The sequence below is a fragment of the Bufo gargarizans genome, chromosome 4 (genome assembly GCF_014858855.1).
Source record: "Bufo gargarizans isolate SCDJY-AF-19 chromosome 4, ASM1485885v1, whole genome shotgun sequence".
Lineage (NCBI taxonomy): Eukaryota > Metazoa > Chordata > Amphibia > Anura > Bufonidae > Bufo > Bufo gargarizans.
Window position 1 is genome coordinate 529,195,012 of NC_058083.1, and position 18,381 is coordinate 529,213,392.

General features: G+C 44.7%; 1 protein-coding gene across 1 annotated transcript; it reads left to right on the plus strand.

Moving 5' to 3' along the window:
- Window positions 1-8,698: 8,698 nt before the first annotated feature.
- On the plus strand, window positions 8,699-16,057 carry LOC122934781 (zinc finger protein OZF-like). Its single transcript, XM_044290479.1, has 5 exons — window positions 8,699-8,718; window positions 8,802-8,925; window positions 9,043-9,140; window positions 11,532-11,589; window positions 13,628-16,057. The coding sequence occupies exons 2-5, from the start codon at window positions 8,841-8,843 to the stop codon at window positions 15,004-15,006; spliced, it is 1,620 nt and encodes a 539-aa protein (XP_044146414.1). The 5' UTR covers window positions 8,699-8,718; window positions 8,802-8,840; the 3' UTR covers window positions 15,007-16,057.
- The last annotated feature ends 2,324 nt before the right edge of the window (window positions 16,058-18,381 follow it).

An 18,381-nucleotide genomic window follows, 5' to 3' on the forward strand; every position in this document is an offset into this window, starting at 1 on the left:
AAGGATACTATAGGTGGGAGGGGAGCGCCTGATATGTTGTAGAAAGTTCAAAAGTACGGGGGCTGCACAGGAGGCGATTGTGGGAAGAGGAGATAAGAGGAAAGTAGAGAAGAAGGTCTTGTGAGGATTAGAGATTGCGTGTGGGAGGATTTTTTTTAGGACATCAGGTCACAGATGTATGGAGGGGACACGTGGATGGCCTTGTATGTGATAGTGTTTTGTACTGGATTCTCTGGGTAACGGGGAGCCAGTGAAGGGATTGGCAGAGGGGAGAGGAGGACTAGGGAGGCGGCAGAGTTGAGGATAGATTGGAGGAGTGTAAAAGGGCTATATGGGAGGCCACACCGGAGGATGTTACAGTTGTCTAGGTGGGAAATGATGAGGGCATGGACAATTATTTTTGGAGACTCTGGTTTGAGGAATGTGCAGATCCGAGAGAAATTTTTAAGTTGAGGGCAGCAGGAGGTGGAAAGGGCTTGGATGTGTGACTAGAAGGACAGAGAAGAATTGAAGGTTACCGTAAGGCAGCGGACTTGGTTGCCCGGGGAGAGTGTGCAGCCATTGACTGTGATAGGGCTGGGTAAGATGGGGGGATATAATAAATTCTGTTTCATCCGTGTTAAGTTTTAGAAAGTAAGACAAGAAGGATGATATAGAAACAGACATTGTGGAATACTGTAAGGAGGTGATATTTGGAGCACAGAGGTAAATATGCATGTCATCAGCATAGAAGGGATACTGAAAGCCATGGGACTCTATGAGCTATTCCAGGTTGAAGCTGTAGATTGAAAAGAGCAGGGGTCCTAGGACAGAGCCTTGAAGGACACCAAAAGAGAGGGGATGTGGCGAGGAGGCGGTGTGAGTGGGAGACATAATGGGGGAGATTTATCAAACTGGTATAAAGTAGAACTGGCTTAGTTGCCCATAGCAACCAATCAGAATGCACCTTTCATTTTCCAAAAGGAGCTGTAAAAAATTAAAGATGGAATCTAGTTGCTATGGGCAACTAAGCCAGTTCTAGTTTACACCACTTTGATAAGTTTCCCCCTAAATGTCCAGTCTGTGAGGTATGATTTGATCCAAGAGAGGGCCAATTCCCTGATGCCAAGGGATGCGAGTTTATAGCAGAAGGGAGAGGTCAACTGTGTCAAAGGATGGATAAGTCAAGGCAGGCAGAGGATAAGTCAAGGAGGAGGACATAGTAATGTAGAAGGCAGAACATAGTTTAAGGAGGAGGAGGACACAGTAATGTCGATTAGCTTTGGCAGTTGGCAGGTCATTGGTGACTTTGGTAAGAGCAGTTTCAGTGGAGTAGTGGGGTCAGAAGCCAGATTGTATAAATGGGGAACAGGGAGAGAGGTGGGAGGACAGTTCAAGGTAGACATGTTGTTCAAGTAACTTTGAGCCGTATGAGAGCCGTGATATGGGGTAATAGCACAGTGCACAGGTCTCAAGCGCACAAGTAGTGAGATTTGATCGGGAGTAGGGTGGAAAGTTTTTCTTCTGTAATGGTGGAGATGCTGGTTTTGGGGGAAGAGGACTGAATAGTTGTGTGGAGGGGCTATGGGGACTGCTAGCTGAAGCTTTCTCTGATATTGTCGATTTTTTGTTTAAGTATAGGGCAAAGTCCTGGTGAGAGGAGAGAGGGGGCACTGGAAGATGGAGAAGAGTTAAGTGTTAAATATTTTTTTAGGATTTTAAGACATTGAAGAGTCGAGAACTGTAGTTATTGTGGTGTTCTACCAAGTGACAGCGGCATTTGCATCATGGAGGGAACACATGGTACAGAGCGGCAGAAGAGAGTCAAAGAGCGTATGAAGTCAAGATGTGCTAGTGTGTGGACTGGGGGGCAGCTTAAGAAACAAGTCCATAGAGATGCTTAAGGACCTACAGTTTATTACAGTGGGATACTGGCACAGCAAAGCGTGATTCTCAAAACTAAGAAATTTGTTTTGCAATTTAGCATGTATAAGAGCAGGTCCAGGTAGGGTCGAGAAATGACGTAAAACCCCATGAAACTGCTGCAGGTGATCAGACAAGCTTTAGCTAATGCTTCATTAAGGCTAGTTTCACCCTAGCATTAAAGTAACAGCATCCTGGAGCTAATCTTGTCTGGCATAGCCGGATACTGTCGTTCTGCCTTTCCCTGGCGGAGCCCATTGACATTTTTTGTCCATCTGCACTAATGTTAGAAACAGTCTCGATCCCCGCTGGGTCCCATTATAGTCAACAGGGTCTGACAGTGTTCTGGCTGTGTACATCTATGGTGGCAGGGGCATTGCTAGAGTCTGAAGAGATCGTGGGCACGAGCCCATGTGAATCCACGCCCCCACCCCATGAAGCCACGCCCTCATCACCACCGGGGGGGGGGGGGGGGGGGCCTACACAGTAGTTATTAACCCCTTTCAGCAGTCCCCCCTTTCTGAAAATTTTCAAGATTTGCTTCTAAACTTTTAAGCCTTCTGACGTCTCAAAAAAAATAAAATGTCATTTTCAAAATGATCCAAACATGTAGACATATGGGAAATGTAAAGTAATAACTATTTTTGGAGGTATTACTATCTATTATAAAAGTAGAGATATGGAAATTTGCTAATTTGTCCAAATTTTAGGTAAATTTGGTATTTTTTTAATAAATAAAAATGAAATATTTTGACAGAATTTTACCACTGTCATGAAGTACAATATGTGACGAGAAAACATTCTCAGAATGGCCTGGATAAGTAAAAGCGTTTTAAAGCTATTACCACATAAAGTGACTCTGGTCAGATTTGCAAAAAAATGGCCTGGGCAGGAAGGTGAAAACTGGCCCGGGGTTGAAAGGGTTAAAAATGAAATATAAAAATACATATGCTACAAAATATCAATTAATCAAGTAAAATTCCGATACAGACATGATCCCGTTATAAACTGGTACTCCATTGTGGTAAAGAAATATCCCACATGCTTGTTAATCAGGGATGTTGTTATCCCCTCGGTATTGAATCGATAATGAGGCAATGTATCAATTCGTAGCTTCAATGGAGTTGATTCATTATGTCAATCCATTGCATCCATTCATAAGGGTTTCAGCAAATAATCAATATTGATTCCTGCATCATTTCAAACAACAAATGGAAAGACAAGACTGATTAACAGTATTTGATATGGGTTGTGCACTTACCCCTCCCCCTCTTCTGTTGGAACGCTGGATACTAGGCACAGAGGCTCTTACCGCACCGTACTTGTAGGGAGTCCATGTGCTTGCAAGTCTCACCCCATTAGTTTCCAAGCGATTAGTTCCCAGCTGGTGCGGTATACTGCTCCTTCCTTCCTTCTCAGTATGCCGGCAAGAAAGATTCACTCTGAAATGGAGGCTTCCACATATGTCCTAGGTCCAGACCATATAAATAATTAGCCACTCCTTCACCCACTTCTTCCTCAGTGGCCACTGATTAATTACCACTCCTTCACCGGCTCCTTCCTCAGTGGCCACTGATTAATTAGCCACTCCTTCACCCGCTCCTTCCTCAGTGGCCACTGATTAATTACCACTCCTTCACCGGCTCCTTCCTCAGTGGCCACTGATTAATTAGCCACTCCTTCACCGGCTCCTTCCTCAGTGGCCACTGATTAATTAGCCACTCCTTCACCCGCTCCTTCCTCAGTGGCCACTGATTAATTACCACTCCTTCACCGGCTCCTTCCTCAGTGGCCACTGATTAATTAGCCACTCCTTCACCCGCTCCTTCCTCAGTGGCCACTGATTAATTAGCCACTCCTTCACCCGCTCCTTCCTCAGTGGCCACTGATTAATTACCACTCCTTCACCCGCTCCTTCCTCAGTGGCCACTGATTAATTAGCCACTCCTTCACAGGCTCCTTCCTTAGTGGCCACTGATTAATTAGCCACTCCTTCACCCGCTCCTTCCTCAGTGGCCACTGATTAATTAGCCACTCCTTCACAGGCTCCTTCCTTAGTGGCCACTGATTAATTAGCCACTCCTTCACCCGCTCCTTCCTCAGTGGCCACTGATTAATTACCACTCCTTCACCGGCTCCTTCCTCAGTGGCCACTGAGGAAGGAGCCAGTGCTCCGAAACGCGTCTGTAAGTATAAAGCATATTTATTTATATGGTCTGGACCTAGGACATGTGTGGAAGCTTCCATGTCAGAGTGAATCCTTCTTGCCGGCAAGTGTAGATCCAGAAAATACGGATGTCGACTAGAGTGGAGTTTCAATCAGCAGCTGCCAGGAGCAACCGGTAGTGGAGTCCATCCTTCTGACTAGGAATAGACTTAAAAATTTGTTCTAATACTGTACGGAGATTCTTCTCAATACAGTATTAGAATGTATGGGCTCTGAAGAGACTTAGTATAATACTTTGGGAATTATTACTGTAAAAAACCTTGTAACGAACCCGAGTTTGGTTCCAAGGTTTTTTACAGTAATAATTAATTCCCAAAGTTATTTTACGAAGTCTCACGCGACATTGCAAAGAAATAACTTCAGTTCATCGGAGCCCATACATTCTAATACTGTACAGAGAAGGATCTCCATAGAGTGTTAGAACAAGTTTTTAAGCGAATTGACTTCGGATGTACCATACAAACTTGATTTGCTAATCCCTACTTATCACTTAAGGACCTTTGATGAGGTCACGTTCATGTGAGCAGACACATGACAAGGGGAATAACGCTGCAGTGTTTCCCCCCCCAGTTTAGCACTTCCTGTCATGTGACTAATGTGACATCATTGAAGGTCCTGTAGCCACTGTTTATCTCTATCTCATGATCACATGACTGTGACATCATCACAGGTCCTACAGCCACTTATCATTACCTCCATTTCATGTAACTGATCACATGACCGTGACGTCATCGCAGGTCCTGCAGCCCCAGGAGGTGAGATCTGCAGGTCAGTTATTGGTCTTGGTTCTGGGTTTATTAGAATGGAGCGGTTCTATAGGTGATATATAGCAGGTCCAGCCAGCAGGGGGCAGCACCGGCCATAGACAGTCTCTGCTCACAGGAGGGGAGTTCTCCTCAGACATGTCTGCTCTCCCTGGATGGTCATTTCTGGAATATTGGTTCTTCTCGCTGTTTAGCTGCTCGCTGTGGACATTGCCGGGTAATTACAGCTGCTCCGTCCCGTTCACTTGAATATAAATTATATTGTGATCAGCAATCTGCTATATACACAGTCCGTCCCATTATTCTGACCACTTCCTATTTGTAGGGTCAGCATCGCCCAGCTCATAAAGGACATCACCTGAGCTGGCTTAATGGGTATATAACGGATGTGATACGCTGTCTGCACACATATCCCTCGGTGGGTATATAAGGTGTGATAGGCTGTCTGCACAGATATCCCTCGGTGGGTATATAAGATGTGTGATAGGCTGTCCGCACACATATCCCTCGGTGGGTATATAAGGTGTGATAGGCTGTCTGCACACATATCCCTCGGTGGGTATATAAGGTGTGTGATAGGCTGTCTGCACACATATCCCTCGGTGGGTATATAAGGTGTGTGATAGGCTGTCTGCACACATATCCCTCGATGGGTATATGAGGTGTGATAGTCTGTCTGCACACATATCCCTCGGTGGGTATATAAGGTGTGATAGGCTGTCTGCAGACATATCCCTCGGTGGGTATATAAGGTGTGATAGTCTGTCTGCACACATATCCCTCGCTGGGTATATAAGGTGTGTGATAGGCTGTCTGCACACATATCCCTCGGTGGGTATATAAGGGGTGTGATAGGCTGTCTGCACACATAACCCTCGCTGGGTATATAAGGTGTGATAGGCTGTTTGCACACATATCCCTCGGTGGGTATATAAGGGTTTTGATAGGCTGTCTGATCACATATCCCTCGGTGGGTATATAAGGTGTGATAGGCAGTCTGCACACATATCCCTCGGTGGGTATATAAGGTGTGATAGGCTGTCTGCTCACATATCCCTCGGTGGGTATATAAGGGGTGTGATAGGCTGTCTGCACACATATCCCTTGGTGGGTATATAAGGTGTGATAGGCTGTCTGCACACATATCCCTCGGTGGGTATATAAGGGTTTTGATAGGCTGACTGCTCACATATCCCTCGGTGGGTATAAAGGTGTGATAGGCTGTCTGCACACATATCCCTCGGTGGGTATAAAGGTGTGATAGGCTGTCTGCACACATATCTCTCGGTGGGTATATAAGGTATGATAGGCTGGCTGCACACATATCCCTCGGTGGGTATATAAGGGGTATGATAGGCTGTCTGCACACATATCCCTCGGTGGGTATATAAGGTGTGATACGCTGTCTGCACACATATCCCTCATGGGTATATAAGGTGTGATAGGCTCTCTGCACACATATCCCTCGGTGGGTATATAAGGGTTTTGATTGGCTGTCTGCTCACATATCCCTCGGTGGGTATAAAGGTGTGATAGGCTGTCTGCACACATATCCCTCGGTGGGTATATAAGCTGTGATAGGCTGTCTGCACACATATCCTTCGGTGGGTATATAAGATGTGTGATAGACTGTCTGCACACATATCCCTCAGTGGGTATATAAGGGGTGTGATAGGCTGTCTGCACACATATCCCTCAGTGGGTATATAAGGGGTGTGATAGGCTGTCTGCACACATATCCTTCGGTGGGTATATAAGGTGTGATAGGCTGTCTGTACACATATCCCTCGGTGGGTATATAAGCTGTGATAGGCTGTCTGTACACATATCCCTCGGTGGGTATGTAAGGTGTGATAGGCGGCCTGCATACATATCCCTCAGTGGTTATATAAGGGGTGTGATAGGCTGTCTGCACACATATCCTTCGGTGGGTATATAAGGTGTGATAGGCTGTCTGTACACATATCCCTCGGTGGGTATATAAGCTGTGATAGGCTGTCTGCACACATATCCCTCTATTCTGTAATGGGTAAAAAGGGGAGATTTTTCTAAATTGCAGGAAGGGATGATTATTGGTTTTCTGGTTCCGGGTGGCTGTATTTCTGAAACTGCGCAGTGTGAACTGTTTTTATGCTGCTGTGGTGAAAGTGTAGGGTGAGTGAACACACAATGGCACCATTATTAATAAGGAATGGAAACTGCGGAGCACCACGTGCCAGAGGGGAATGTCGGCTACAAAGGTGCACGAGGATGGACCGACGCGTTACAGAGGAGCAGCTCACCGCCAAAATGAACCAGGGGCTACCAGGTCTAACACAACAGTTCACAGAACCTTACTGCGTATCCAAAATGGATGGTCACTGCACCTCCGCTAACCAAGCTGCATCTGCAGAAAAGGCTACAATTTTCACTGCTGTTGCAACTTTCTGCTTCATCAAACAGATGGACGTTGGCGGGTCAGGCGATAAACATCAGAGAACAAACACCCTGGGACCATTAGTGGAAGAACACAAGCTGGTGGTGGCAGCATTATTTTTTTTTTTTGCGCACTTTTATAGTTGTTACCTATTCCGAAGCGCTTTACAGACATTAGCGTCACACTGTCCCCAATGGGGCTCACAATCTAAGTTTCCTATGCTATGAGTGTGTCTTTGGAGTGTTCGTAGAATACTGGAGAACCCATGCAAACACAAGGAGAACACTTCATGCAGTAGTTGTCATTGGTCATTATTTCAAACCCAGGACCTTAGTACTGCAAGGTAAGGAACCAGTGCTAACCACTGTGCCACCGTGCTGCATTATGGTCTGGGGAATGTTTTTGTGGCATTTTTTGGGCCCATCCAACCATTTGGAAGGTACTGTCATCCAATTTGGGTATCAATCCATCCTTGCAGATCATGTCCACCCCGACATGCTGATTGTCTTCTCTGGGGCAGCAAATAGGATCTTTCAGCAAGACAATACGACATGTCACAGGTAGTGTTGAGCGAACTTGTGTTTTAAGTTCGGCGTCTAAAGTTCAGGTTCGGGTTATCGAAGAATCGCGTTATGGTTTTCGCTACCACGGACCATAACGGAATTTAGAATCCATAACAGGATTCTTTTGATAACCTGAACTCGAACTTTAGACGCCGAACTTAAAACACAAGTTCGCTCAACACTAGCCACATTCTAGAAATGTCCGACAGTGGTTGGAAGAGCATGACCAAGAGCATGTCCATGCTGCAAACAGTGGTTACTTTGGATAATAGCTTTTGGTCATAAAAATGTCACTCCAATGTTTCAATAGCTGAGTGACTTCCCTTGTACTCTATCGGTAATACTTTATAATTCTAAATTCCTGAGACACATTTTTTTATGTAAGGTGTTCCTCCAGATGTCATTTTTCTCTCACCCTCAGCTTTCCTATGTACAGGACTCTCTTCTTTTTAAAGACGATGGACTTTTCCGTCAATGACCCACCAAGGATGGAGAAGGACAGAGACCACATGGCTGCAAGGATATTAGACCTCACCCTGGAGATCTTCTCCTTGATAACTGGAGAGGTGAGAGTCTCACATGACATTACTCTTATCTCTAGTAATAAACCAGGGAAATGCCTGGAAAGGTGAAGGATTCTTAGAATCTCTGTAGTGATCGGCGTCTCCCCATACACAGGATTACACAGTAGTGAAGAAGTCGTCTGGTGAGTGTGTGACACCCCGTGTGTCAGGAGGACGGAGCAGGACCCAGAGCCCCATCACCGAACCTCCACCTCATTCCCTGATACATGAGCAGAAGATCCTAGAACTTACCACCAGGATCACTGAGCTGCTGAGCGGAGAGGTGAGCGCTGCTGGGAATGCTGGGACATTATACAATAACGCCAAGGGAGGGGTCTGGTAATGACTGTATCCTTGTGTTGTCAGGTTCCTATAAGGTGTCAGGATGTCGCTGTCTATTTCTCCATGGAGGAGTGGGAGTATTTACAAGAACACAAGGATCTGTACAAGGACGTCATGATGGAGAATCGCCAGTCCCCCACATCACCGGGTAAGAGGAGACCTTTCATGACTGTAGAGGAGAGAACAGTTTTAAGAGTCAGATTCCCCCATCATCTGATCATCACATATAGACAATGTATTCAGTCACTGTGTGTATTTCCTATAGATGGATCCAGGCAGAGAAATCCACCAGAGAGATGTCCTAGTCCTCAGTATTCCCAGGACTGTCCAGAGGAGAAACCAAATATCCCACTGGATCATCAGGTAGGTGAAGCTGAGGTTTCTACAAATCCTCTATAGACGGATGTAATGGAGCTTTCTACTGACCTCCCCCAGCAGCAGTGGAGTATACTGTACTCTCCGTCTACTGACCTCCCCCAGCAGCAGTGGAGTATACTGTACTCTCCATCTACTGACCTCCCCCAGCAGCAGTGGAGTATACTGTACTCTCCATCTACTGACCCCCCCCCAGCAGCAGTGGAGTATACTGTACGCTCCATCTACTGACCTCCCCCAGCAGCAGTGGAGTATACTGTACGCTCCATCTACTGACCTCCCCCAGCAGCAGTGGAGTATACTGTACTCTCCATCTACTGACCTCCCCCAGCAGCAGTGGAGTATACTGTACGCTCCATCTACTGACCTCCCCCAGCAGCAGTGGAGTATACTGTGCTCTCCATCTACTGACCTCCCCCAGCAGCAGTGGAGTATACTGTACTCTCCATCTACTGACCTCCCCCAGCAGCAGTGGTGTATACTGTACTCTCCATCTACTGACCTCCCCCAGCAGCAGTGGAGTATACTGTACTCTCCATCTACTGACCTCCCCCAGCAGCAGTGGAGTATACTGTACGCTCCATCTACTGACCTCCCCCAGCAGCAGTGGAGTATACTGTACTCTCCATCTACTGACCTCCCCCAGCAGCAGTGGAGTATACTGTACGCTCCGTCTACTGACCTCCCCCAGCAGCAGTGGAGTATACTGTACGCTCCGTCTACTGACCTCCCCCAGCAGCAGTGGAGTATACTGTACTCTCCGTCTACTGACCTCCCCCAGCAGCAGTGGAGTATACTGTACTCTCCATCTACTGACCTCCCCCAGCAGCAGTGGAGTATACTGTACTCTCCGTCTACTGACCTCCCCCAGCAGCAGTGGAGTATACTGTACTCTCCGTCTACTGACCTCCCCCAGCAGCAGTGGAGTATACTGTACTCTCCATCTACTGACCTCCCCCAGCAGCAGTGGAGTATACTGTACTCTCCATCTACTGACCTCCCCCAGCAGCGGTGGAGTATACTGTACGCTCCATCTACTGACCTCCTCTAGCAGCAGTGGAGTATACTGTACTCTCCATCTACTGACCTCCCCCAGCAGCAGTGGAGTATACTGTACTCTCCATCTACTGACCTCCCCCAGCAGCAGTGGAGTATACTGTACTCTCCATCTACTGACCTCCCCCAGCAGCAGTGGAGTATACTGTACTCTCCGTCTACTGACCTCCCCCAGCAGCAGTGAAGTATACTGTACGCTCCGTCTACTGACCCCCCCCCCCAGCAGCAGTGGAGTATACTGTACTCTCCATCTACTGACCTCCCCCAGCAGCAGTGGAGTATACTGTACTCTCCGTCTACTGACCCCCCCCCAGCAGCAGTGGAGTATACTGTACGCTCCGTCTACTGACCTCCCCCAGCAGCAGTGGAGTATACTGTACTCTCCGTCTACTGACCTCCCCCAGCAGCAGTGGAGTATACTGTACTCTCCATCTACTGACCTCCCCCAGCAGCAGTGGAGTATACTGTACTCTCCGTCTACTGACCTCCCCCAGCAGCAGTGGAGTATACTGTACTCTCCATCTACTGACCTCCCCCAGCAGCAGTGGAGTATACTGTACTCTCCATCTACTGACCTCCCCCAGCAGCGGTGGAGTATACTGTACGCTCCATCTACTGACCTCCTCTAGCAGCAGTGGAGTATACTGTACTCTCCATCTACTGACCTCCCCCAGCAGCAGTGGAGTATACTGTACTCTCCATCTACTGACCTCCCCCAGCAGCAGTGGAGTATACTGTACTCTCCGTCTACTGACCTCCCCCAGCAGCAGTGAAGTATACTGTACGCTCCGTCTACTGACCTCCCCCAGCAGCAGTGGAGTATACTGTACTCTCCATCTACTGACCTCCCCCCCAGCAGCAGTGGAGTATACTGTAGGCTCCATTGCATCTAATTGTTATCCATAAGATTTCTGGTTTCAAAAAAGATTGTTGTAAAGTTTGTATGTCCACTTGAGCAACAGATAGTCGATGTGTATAAATGAAAGTTGTGGTATATTGATGTAAATTGTAGATTAACAGCACAATTCATCTAAGGCAGAATACTGACATGGATCCAGAGCCTTTTGGGGTAGTTTTAAAAGTCTTTACATCTGGTTTTCTACATAACCTAGACCATTGACTTCACGACTATCGGTCACGTGGTCTAGGCGCAGCTCAGCCCCATTTACTTGAATTGTGTAAAGTAAATGGCAGAACGTGGATCCTGTCTGATCACCACTTTAGATCCTTCTCATTTTAGAGCAGATTGGTTCATATTCTAAAGGTTTTGGATCTTCACCCGGATATCAGATAAGCTAGGTTCCTTCTCCTTTAATCTTGCAGGAAATGGCCGATGGAACAACAAGTGAACTGGAAAAATCCATACCAGCGTCTGTGAATGGTAAGAGCCTTTCATAAATCTTGTTTGACTGTAAATTACTTCATTAAAGGGGCTGTCCAACCCCAGCAAATGGCATTTAACATGTAGAGAAAGTTAATACCAGGCACTTACTAATGTATTGTGATTCTCCATATTGCCTCCTTTGCTGGCTATGTGCTCTCCGCATCTACTTTTCCGGAGCGCGGCCCCAAACATCCGGCCCCGCAAAAAAATAGAACATTTCCTATTCTTGTTCGCAATTGCGGACAAGAATAGGCAGTTCTATGGGGGGTGCTGGCTGGGTGTATTGCGGATCCGCAATACACTACGGACGTGTGAATGGACCCTTACTAATATTTCAGTTGGTAAAGTCAAGGCATATAAGCCCCACCCCAGGAATGCCCCAAACCTGCCCAGAAAACCCCACTTTTGGGTATATGTTAGCCCTCTCCCATTTTCGGCCAGGGACAGTGGAAATTTGCCGGGACTGTCCTTGAAAATCAGACACAGTCCCAGCAAATTTGGGACAGTTAGCAACAATGCAATTATCAGGGACAAGTGTTAGTAGGAACTCTCATCCCCGATAATTGGCCATGTAAAGCTGCCAGCGACCACCTGATGAACGAGAAAACGATTGTTCTCCGGGTGATCGTGTCTTTCTGTGGCACCAAAGATCATCATTTCTGGGCAGCAGATCATCCTGTATAATAAACATGGGTCTGCTGCCCAGAAACAGTGATTCCCTATGGTGACAAGTAGCGGTTTCTTGTCCCCATACAGCAGAGCTGATTGCTGCATGTAAACATTATTTGATTGTATATTTTCTGGGGATGGTTTTGGGGGCGGCCATCTTGCCTGCGCTGTTGCTCTGTTTTGTTAAGAACAGTTCAGCATCCACTGAGACATAGGAGACAGATGACGGCACATTGACTTCTATGGGACAGTGCTGTGGGTATGCTCTGTGACCTGTTCGGAGAATACAGTGCAGGAAGGGGCAGGTAGTGAAACATCTAACGGTACATCAGCTGGATATTTTATTTCTCATCACTGGGAGGCACTTATCGCCCTCCTTCCCCAGTGGTTAAGTCCTAAATACAAGTAATATTCAGCCAGCTCACAGTGGTTTGACTATTTTCCCTTTTCTATTAGTAGTAGAATCAGGGCTATCAGGAGAACAGGAGAGATGCACCGCGGGGTTATTACATTATACACAAAAATGGTACAGAAAAATCAAGAGGCTCTGCTTTAGGAATTGCGATACATCATGAGTGATCTGTTGTTCTGATGATAGCTCACCTCCTCCCCCCCAATCCCCAAAAAACTGTCTAGCAGTGGTTTTAGCACGTTGCAGCAATATATGGTGGGAAAGATCTTGTAAGATATAAAACTATGCTCGAAGGAAAGGGATTGTTGCTTTTGGTCCAGACCAATGTTTGGCTATTATTTAGTCTGAGACAAAAGCAGGATTCGGTTGCCCTCTGTGCACCTTGTGTTGTCATTCCAGTTTGTCATTGTTCTCCCAACCACCGGGAAACAGAACGTTGAATAGTACTGACATCTGGGGCTAGGTGCGTGACGATCTGCCAGAGTGATGGACCAAGGTCTCTCAGTTCTGTCCCTCTCAACTTGAAACAAGTGTCGATAAGTGGCACGTCGACAAACACCAGGCATCGCACAATTATCACACACAACTTGATCTGATTTTTAAGATTTGAAACTTTGCTTTCAATCTGACTTTTATGCCTCTACCACATGCCACGGATTAAAGTTAGGTGCTTAAACATTTGCAGATCTTAGCGACACCTGCTACTTCCTCTATTTGCATTAACTTAAAGCTTGTCCTTCTTGGTGCTGCAAGTTCAGTATTGAGATTAAGTAATATAATCTTTATTTGCTGTTATATAAGTACATGTGATTTACTTTATTTTACATTATCCTGCTTTCTTGCATCTCCTATTTACTTTGTTTCCTGGCTTGCTGTTGTCTCAATAAAGCTTGATTCATAAATAAAAAATGAAAAAGCTTTGGGAAAATAAGGAAATTTTGTTTCTTTTTCCAGGTGAAGACTGGATGAGTGACTCCCATGGACATCTCCATTTATCTTCCTATCATAAAGCAGAAGATAACAATACCACACAAGCTAATCCAATAGCTCCTAATGTGGACTCAGTCTTTCACATTGAAGATCTATCCACCAATACTGCTGATCACAAGAAATCTTCTTATAGTCAATTACTGGTTGGCAGAACCAGAACTATACAGAAACGTGGAAAAATATTTCCATGTGAGAAACAGTTAAAAAAAGAATCCAATCGTTCTTTGCATGAGAGAAATCACAGAGATAAAAAGTCATTTTCATGCTTTCAATGTGGAAAATCTTGTACCAGTCAATTCAGTCTAGATGAACATCAGAGAACTCACACAGGGGAGAAGCCATTTATCTGTCCTGAATGTGGGAAGGAATTTGGTGCTAAATCATTTCTTAGAAAACATTTGAGAACACACACAAGAGAGAAGCCATTTTCATGTCCCGAATGTGGGAAATGTTTTAATCAGAAATCTCATCTTGAGAACCATCTAAGAATTCACACAGGAGAGAAACCATTTTCATGTTTAGAATGTGGGAAATGTTTTAACCGTCAATCAAGTTTTGCTCGGCATCAGAGAAGTCACACAGGGAAAAAGCCATTTTCATGTCTTGAATGTGGGAAATGTTTTAGTCTGAAATCACATCTTGGTATACATCTGAGAACTCACACAGGAGAGAAGCCATTTATGTGTCCTGAATGTGGGAAGTATTTTGGTGCAAAATCAACGCTTATAGAACATCTAAGAATTCACACAGGAGAGAAGCCATATATGTGTTCTGAATGTGGAAGGCACTTTGGTGCGAAATCATTGCTTAGAAAACATCAGATAACTCACACAGGGGAGAAGCCATTTTCGTGTTCAGAATGTGGGAAATGTTTTAGCCGTCAATCAAGTTTAATTCGTCATCAGAGAAGTCACACAGGGAAGAAGCCATTTTCATGTCTTGAATGTGGGAAATGTTTTAGTCATAAATCAAATCTTAATATACATCTGAGAACTCACACAGGAGAGAAGCCATTTATGTGTCCTGAATGTGGGAAGTATTTTGGTGTAAAATCATTGCTTATAGATCATCGAAGAATTCACACAGGAGAGAAGCCATTTATGTGTCCTGAATGTGGGAAGCACTTTGGTGCGAAATCATTGCTTAGAAAACATCAGAGAACTCACACAGGAGAGAAGCCTTTTGTATGTCCTGAATGTGGAAAGTATTTTGCTGTGAAATTATTGTTTATAGAACATCTAAGAATTCACACAGGAGAGAAGCCATATTCATGTTCAGAATGTGGGAAATGTTTTAACCGCCAATCAAGTTTTGTTCGGCATCAGAGAACTCACACAAGGTAGAAGCCATATTCATGTCTTGAATGTGGAAAGTTCTTAAGTCAGAAATCTCATCTTGAACTGAATTTTGGAAGTATTTTGTGCGAAATCATAGCTTATAGAACATGTTATAACTCATATAGGGCAGAAGCCATTTTCGTGTTCAGAATGTGGGAAATGTTTTACCCGTAAATTAAGTTTTATTCAGCATCAGAGAACTCCCACAAGGTAGAAACCGTATGTCCTGAATGTGGGAAATCATTTAGTTTGAAATCCAGTCTTGCTAAACATGGGAGAACTCATTCAGGGGAGAAGCCATTTTGTATAGTTTAGATCGTAGTACATGTGACAAGTTCCTTTTAACTTCCTGTCTGCTGTGACTAATGCTGATTGATGCATAGAGGGGGTCAGAACAAACAGACACCCCATGTGGTTTCATTCACACATAACTATGGATATAGTGAATTAAGCTGTTGTCTTACTGGTCAGGAGTACAGGACATTTCTAATCTGTATAATTTCATAATAAAGAAGACACAACCGACAAAGGGGTTTTATTAACTTAGAAAAAATGGCTCCTTCCACATGATAATGAAAAGGAAAAATGTGCAACTCATCAGGTTTGGACTAAAGGAAATGCAGCCAGTGGAGATGCTTTATGTGGTCCTAAACTAAACCTACACTATTAACCCTCCAATCTAACTCTGTATTGCAATAATTGCTGCTGAAGGTGATGTCATCAAGGCCATAACAGGTGACGTCACATCAGCTGGAGTCACAACCACTTGTACTGGAAATGTAGATATGATTCACAGAGCTGAAGATGAAGAAAACCCTAATATTCATTTTTTTTATTAGATTCCCCAATAGGAAAACATCTACTAAAGGGGGATATTACTGGTATAGTAGGTATAATTTTTTACCTCTGATCTGTCACTTCCGGATGTGCCGGAAACATCCAGATCCTCATCAGATCCCATTATAATCAATTTGGGTTTTCAGTGTTTCTATTCTATGAATGTTCCTTTTTTGGGGGGTGGGAATTCAGTGTTTACTTGAGCTTCCTTCTGCAATGATTATCCTAATCATCAATCATTTTATCCTACTCAAAGATCGATCATTCATAATGTATATTTTGTGTTCAGGTTTAATAAATAAGATCTAAATAAATACATGTCCTGTGGTGTAATTGTGATGAGAGGTCAGATACAAAGAGAGCTGATCAACCAGATATGTCCTTAGGAGGAAAGTTCCATAGAGGTGCTAAAGGACCTGCAGTTTGTTTCTATAGGATTATTATTTATTATTAAAGCAACATTCATCCCATGGCACTGTACATATAAAAAGGGAAAAGGAGGTATACATAAATAAAAAGTATAACAGGCATAGACAAGACCAGTTATAAACTGGTACAGAAGGAATGAGGACCTTGCCCACGAGGGCTTACAATCTACAAAGGATGGGAGAAGGATACTATAGGTGAGGTTAAAGCTGGTAGCAGAAGGGAGAGGTCAACTGTGTCAAAGGATGGAAAATTCAAGGCAGGCAGAGAATAAGTCAAGCAGGAGGACATAGTAATGTAGAAGGCAGAAGATAGTTTAAGGAGGAGGAGGACACAGTAATGTCGTTTGGCTTTGGCAGGTAGCAAGTCATTGGTAACTTTGGTAAGAGCATTTTCAGTGAAGTGGTGGGGTCAAAAGCCAGATTGTATAAATAGGGAAGAGGAAGAGAGGTGGGAGGACAGTTCAAGGTAGACATGTTGTTCAAATAACTTTTAACCGTATGAGAGCCGTGATATGGGGCAATAGCACAGTGCACAGGTCTCAAGCACACAAGTAGTGAGATGTGATCGGGAGTAGGGTGGAAAGTTTTTCTTCTGTAATGGTGGAGATGCTGGTTTTGGGGGAAGAGGACCGAATAGTTGTGTGGAGGGGCTATGGGGACTGCTAGCTGAAGCTTTCTCTGATATTGTAGATTTTTTTTTTGTTTAAGTATAGGGCAAAGTCCTAGTGAGAGGAGGCACTGGAAGATGGAGAAGAGTTAAGTGTTAAATATTTTTTTAGGATTTTAAGACATTGAAGAGTCGAGAACTGTAGTTATTGTGGTGTTCTACCAAGTGACAGCGGCATTTGCTCATGGAGGGAACACATGGTACAGAGCGGCAGAAGAGAGTCAAAGAGCGTATGAAGTCAAGATGTGCTAGTGTGTGGACTGGGGGGCAGCTGAAGAAACAAGTCCATAGAGATGCTTAGGGACCTACAGTTTATTACAGTGGGATACTGGCACAGCAAAGCTTGATTCTCAAAACTAAGAAATTTGTTTTGCAATTTAGCATGTATAAAAGAGTAGGTCCAGGTAGGGTCGAGAAATGACGTAAAACCCCATGAAACTGCTGCAGGTAATCAGACAAGCTTTAGCTAATTCTTCATTAAGGCTAGTTTCACACTAGCATTAAAGTAACAGCCTCCTGGAGCTAATCGCGTCTGGCATATCCGGATACTGTCTTTCTGCCTTTCCCTGGCGAAGCCCATTGAAATTTTTTTGTCCATCTGAATATCAGTACTAATGCTGGAAACAGTCTCGAGATCCCTGCTGGGTCCAATTATAGTCAACAGGGTCTGACAGTGTTCAGGCTGTTTACATCTATGGTGGATACGATGAACTCTGTCAGGCTGTTCTTCTGCCAGAGGAACATTCTGCCAGATGAGTTTAAAGGTAGTGTAAAACTAGTCTTATTCTAGCAGTGGACATTTCCAGCCACCATCCGATTGGAATTTGAGTTGTGAAATATAAGGCAATGTCTGGAATCCATTATTCCTATTCAAGAATCTGAGCATAAAATCCCAAATCACAGTCCCCGGAGTTGCTCGGATCGGTGGCGGATGCTCTAAAATGCTCTGATAATCCTTTGATTTCATTGTTCCTGTAACACATTCAATATCTCCAGTCTTAGAGCCAGCAAAGCAGCTCCACATCAATATGGATCCTCCACCACGTTTCACCATAGAGCCCTCTTTTTCAGTGTGCAGCGTATGGTACAGGTTAAAACCATCGCTCCAGATCAGCCACATTTTAAACCAACTTTCCTACAGTTCTGTAATGAAGTTTCCTCTTTTCACTTTGTCCAAGAAGGTTCTTGACAGTTCCACAGGTAGCAAACATTTTGATAATATTTCGAACAGTTTAAGCCGGGGCGCCGTAGTTTTTAGGGATAGTCTTGTACCCTTTAGACTTAGGGTTGCCACCTTTCCCGACAAAAACTACCAGCCAAGATAAGCCACACCTTAAAGGGTGTGTGGTTGTGGGGCGTAGTGTCCTAACCTATTCCCTCCTAACATTACATACAGCTATACAAAACATACAAGGTAAGGCTACATTCACACCTGCGGCACTACAACTC

Bases quoted from the DNA above. Each gene is read 5' to 3' on its own strand.
- LOC122934781 (XM_044290479.1), top strand. From the start codon at position 8,841: ATGGAGGAGTGGGAGTATTTACAAGAACACAAGGATCTGTACAAGGAC. The intron at 9,141-11,531 runs GTAGGTGAAGCT...TTAATCTTGCAG, and splicing joins ATATCCCACTGGATCATCAG to GAAATGGCCGATGGAACAAC. The intron at 11,590-13,627 runs GTAAGAGCCTTT...TTCTTTTTCCAG, and splicing joins CATACCAGCGTCTGTGAATG to GTGAAGACTGGATGAGTGAC.